The following is a 5,366-nucleotide window of genomic DNA, read 5'->3' as shown; positions in this document are numbered from 1 at the left end:
CCATTTAATTATTTAACATAACTATATTCACAAAATTTTACACAAAATAAGAGATTAGACTCTAATCTTCCTCATTTGATGCTCGCATCTTCCCAATTTTGTTCTCTCCCTCTCTATCTTTCCCAAACACTCATCTTGAAAGTAACTTCTTTTGTAGTAATCTAAAGCAAGGAAGTAATTCCTAACTTTACACTACCCTGTTTTACCATGAGAAGTATGTTTTCTGAAGAGATAGGAAATTTATTGCAGTGAAAAGGAGAGTGAGAGCCACTTGTCCAGCGTGATTCATACCCCTTACACAGTTTACGTGGTTACATAAACCTGCTTGTTACATGATGCTCAAGGCACCAAGAAAATCTTTACACTTGAGCTATTAGTTGCTACTTTTGTAATCCAAAAAAGATACTGTAAAAATGGCAACTGCTAGATCTTTTTTCGTTTTACTTTTTTTGGTATTAACAACTACTGGAACAGCATCCCCGGAGGTGGGACAAATGGTGACAGTTCTTAGCATTGATGGAGGTGGCATTAGAGGAATCATTCCTGCTATTGTTCTTGCTTTTCTTGAAGGCAAGCTCCAGGTATCGTAAATACAATCAAACCTCTCTATGATAGTATTGTTTGTCTCAACAATTTTTTTTGCTTCTATAGCGAAATACTGTTATAGAGAATATGCATGTAACATAACATAACATGAAAGATTGGTTCCACGGAAAATTTGACTGTTATAATAAAATCTTGTTATACAGGATGACTAATATATAGAGGTCTAACTGTGTGTGTGTGTATATATATATATATATATATATATATATATATATATATATACGCACCTGAGGCATCACTATTTTCTTTTACAATTGAATTTGTATTATTTCAATGCTTATTGTTCAATGTATAAACGTATCTGATCAATGAAGGGCTATTTTGAGTCAGGAATTGGATAACGATAAAAATGCAAGACTTGCAGATTACTTTGATATGGTTGCAGGAACAAGTACCGGTGGCATATTGGCCACTATGATAACTGCACCAAATGAAAATGATCGGCCCTTCTCTGCTGCCAAAGATATTGTATCCTTTTACTTGGAGCATGGCCCAAAGATTTTCCCACCTCGGTAACTTTTATACATAAATAGTGTATAAATGTTTTTGTACTAACATCACTTAAAAGATTGTACCGTTGATAGTACCGTATCATTATAAATTTGCATTTATATTTTCCATAGTAATAAAACAAATTTGGGTTATATTGCAGTCCCTGGTGGTTTCAACTTATTGCCCCCAAATATAATGGAGAATATCTTCACAAAGTTCTACAAGAAAAGTTGGGAGAGACTCGTTTGCATCAGGCTTTAACAGATGTTGTCATTCCAACTTTTGACATCAAGAAGTTTCAGCCAATAATATTCTCAAAGTCAAAGGTAAGTCTTCCATACATTATATAAGTGCAAATAATGCCATTTAAGTTATTGACTATTTTTTTCCTTTTCGAGATAACGGTGAAAAAACACACCTCAAGTATCACTTTTTTAATTTTTCTACCTGAACTATCAGGTGTTTGCGGTTTCTACCTAAATTATCACCAGTTATTTATCAAAACACATCTTGACATTAATGTGATGGTGCGTGGTGTACATTCTCTTTTTTTTTTTTTAAAAATGGTGCCAAATGGCACTCCATGCGGATAAATAAAGGAATTAATTGAATTTTTTTTAAAAAAAATAATAAATAATGGTAAAAAATATCACAGTTTGTGAGCTTACAACACTAGTGAAGTGTGTTTTGATAAATATTTGAAAATAGTTCATATATGAAACACAAACACTCAATAGTTCAGGTGTGTTTGATAAGTAGTTGGTGATAGTTCAGGTAGGAAACACAAACACCTAATAGTTCAGGTAGAAAACTCACAAAAATATGATACTTGAGTGTGTTTTTTTATCATTATCTCTTTTTTCTAATAATAAGTGTCTTTTTACACGTGTACTAACTATTCCTTATTTTGAAACAAATACAGTTGGCAAATTCTCCTTATTTGGATGCTAAGATGTCTGACATAGGCTACAGCACGGCAGCAGGTCCAACTTATTTGCCTCCACATTACTTTGTGACTGATGATGGTCAAGGAAATCAGTATGAGTTCAATCTTGTTGATGGTGGTATCGCTGCTGGTAATCCGGTACATTCATTAATTCCCTCATATAAATCAAAGGATCATGATCATCTAAAATTTTAAACCTTCTTTTACTAGTTATATATTCCAAAAAATAGCAGGGATCTACTAGCTCATCAGTGGTTAGCTACCTAAATATTCACTTTATCGGTAAGGGTTCAAATTCCCACGTTATAATTTCTTCCCTCATTTCCCCTTCCCCTACCCCTATGTAATAAAGAATTTGAAATAATAATCCAAAAAATATATGGTCCTGTTGATTATTTTACATTTAAAAAGGCACTTTTTCAATTAACATTTCCGGTAATCAATGTTTCTAGCTAGCCAATAAACCTTTACTATTTCTCAATTGACTTGGTACACCTCATAACAAATTATTGATTAAGGGTGTGTTTTACTAAATTATCCTTCTTAATGGTTATTTAAAGTTATAATTTGAATAAATTGAAGTGTGGGTAGTTAATGTAATTACTGATTATTAATAATCCCCTTCCCCTGCCCTATGTAATAAAGAATTTGAAATAATAATCCAAAAAATATAGGGTCCTGTTGATTATTTTATCATTTAAAAAGTCACTTTTTCAATTAACATTTCCGGTAATCAAATGTTTCTAGCTAGCCAATAAACCTTTACTATTTCTCAATTGACTTGGTACACCTCATAACAAATTATTGATTAAGGTTGTGTTTTACTAAATTATCCTTCTTAATGGTTATTTAAAGTTATAATTTGAATAAATTGAAGTGTGGGTAGTTAATGTAATTACTGATTATTATTCTTTTGAGCGGTCCAAAAATGTAATTATATGGTTGACAGGCCTTAATTGCCCTTAGCGCAGCAACCAAACGTGCAACAGAAGCGGATCCAAAATACGTCTCTATCAAGGCAATGAACTACAAACATATTTTGTTGCTCTCATTAGGCACTGGCAATACTGATGATTTTCGTAAGACATTCACTGCACAAAAGGCAGCTAGATGGGGTGCTGTTGATTGGCTAACTCATAATAATTCCAACCCTTTACTACAAATTGCATCTGCAGCAAGTTCTTACATGAATGATTATTACATTGCTACTATGTTTCACGCTCTTGGTGCTCAAAAGAATTACCTCAGGATTCAGGTAAGCCTAAATTTATGATTATTTGAAGTTGATTAATTCCTAAGGCTCGAACTTGTTAAATTTTTAGAGAGAGCACAGTTTTGTTTACAACTAATTACAATTATACTCTCAAGTTGATTTGTGTGATTATCTTATCTAAAAGTTTAAACTGTTAGAAAGCGCACACTTTTATTTACTTGCAATTATATTCTCAAAATGCCCTCACATGTGTGGAACTAATTTTATTTATGGGTCAAGCACGTGGAGTTTTTTTCTTTTTTTATTTGTTCAATCTAAGGATCTCTACCTTCTTTGATACCTTGTTAAATTGTGTGGCTATCTTATCTAAAAATTTAAGCTGAGCCGTTCGTGTGAACACATTTTTATTTATTTACAAGCATATTCTCAATTGAACTCAAGATCTTTGAATTAGGGCGAAGAAATATATCGTCCATCTCACCACAACTTTTCGGTGATTATTATTACCAATTACTCTTGGCCAACTAAACTTGAGCCGGGGAAAAACAAAAGAAAAATGGAGAACATCTTTTACTCTCTTGTTTCCTACTCAAAATCGAGGAGTGAAAATTTCCTTCACCATTTGCCCTCATTTTTATCGTTTTGTTCCTTCCTCTTACTTATCCTAGTTCGAGAATTTACCATAAATAATTTATTGGTTATTATCCGGAATCATCGCTTTCTTTATATGTATTACCAGGAAAATGCGCTAACAGGTTCAACTACCGTAATGGATAATGCTACAGAGGCTAATATGAAATTACTGGTACAAGTTGGTGAAAACTTGTTGAAGAAACCAGTCTCCAAAGAGGATCCTGAAACCGTTGAAGAAGCTCTAAAGAGGTAAACCCCACACACACGCACATATTTAGATTCTGTTCTATTCGACTTATCAATTTTTTTTTAGCTGTAATCAATTAGTTAGATATCAACCTCAGAAAATGAATATATTCTATAGATTCAAAGGGAACTTTTGATATGTTATAGATATATTTATTTTAAGATCATAAGACTCCCCCCAAAAAAAAAAAAACTATATTTTAAAATTTTGTGCTTAGTCAAATTAAGATACATAATAAAATGAAGGGATTATTATTTCATAACTTTATAAAATTATAGTTAAAAGATACTCTTAATTTTGGCAAATTTGACTATTCACTATTAGAAATAGAGGTTTTTTCCGACCGACATTCAGTGGAAAATTTTTGTTATAAAACATGATTTTCTCACTTCATTCACACCAAATCAGCTCACTGGGAAAACGCATGGTGGGAAACAGGTTCCCATAGAAACGCTGGGAAACTTCCTAACTTTTCCATGTGAAAACACTACTTTCTAAGTTTTTCCCATTGACATTCAGTAGCAATAGCCACTAAATATTTTTTAGTGGGAAAATAGTGATTTTTTTAGTAGTGGTGAAAATATAATCAGAGTGATCTGTAATATAGTCAGAGGCGAATTTGTGTATTAAATTTGGGGCATGTGAAGCCGTGGTCTCTCCGTAAAACTAGATATTTTATGTATGTATCTCTAAAATTGGTATAATATTATATGTTGAAACCCATGCTATAAGAAGGCTAAATTATGCACTAGGGATCATTTCCCCCTAAATAAATTTTCTCCTTTTTTTTTTTTTTTTTTTTTTTTTTTTAGTGGTGAACCCATGTTATAGAAATCCAAATTTGTCTCTAAATACAGTGCATGTTGATATATCGCGCGTTGCTCATTTAGGTTTTTTACTTTCTCATAAATCTGTTTTATTGCTAATTATAATAGTTTTTCTTTGTAGGTTTGCGAAGTTGCTCTCAGAAAGGAAGAAACACCAAGCAAGCAAAGCGTCTCAATAATTCAAGGTCTCAGGTTTATTAGTACTTACTGTGCTAAGAATAAGCGCTTGCAAAGTTTGTATTATGCGCATGCATTAGCCCCTCTGATCTTGTGTTTTTTTAGAATTATTTAAGTTTTTCAACCTCAAAAAGGAGAGGGATAAATTTCGATAGAAATGTCCCTCTATGTCCTTCTCGTTTTGTTAAATAGATAAATAAATTATCCTTCCATGCAAAAGTAAAA

The 5,366-nt window shown here is 32.4% G+C and overlaps 1 protein-coding gene across 1 annotated transcript; it reads left to right on the top strand.

Moving 5' to 3' along the window:
* The first annotated feature begins 349 nt into the window (after positions 1-349).
* Positions 350-5,366, top strand: LOC132056956 (patatin-17-like). Its single transcript, XM_059449365.1, has 7 exons — positions 350-581; positions 937-1,118; positions 1,259-1,424; positions 2,021-2,182; positions 2,994-3,299; positions 3,997-4,139; positions 5,086-5,366. Exons 1-7 carry the CDS (start codon positions 414-416, stop codon positions 5,141-5,143), a joined length of 1,185 nt encoding a protein of 394 aa, XP_059305348.1. The 5' UTR covers positions 350-413; the 3' UTR covers positions 5,144-5,366.

The sequence above is a fragment of the Lycium ferocissimum genome, chromosome 1 (genome assembly GCF_029784015.1).
Source record: "Lycium ferocissimum isolate CSIRO_LF1 chromosome 1, AGI_CSIRO_Lferr_CH_V1, whole genome shotgun sequence".
Lineage (NCBI taxonomy): Eukaryota > Viridiplantae > Streptophyta > Magnoliopsida > Solanales > Solanaceae > Lycium > Lycium ferocissimum.
This window is presented reverse-complemented; position numbering and strand designations above follow the sequence as displayed.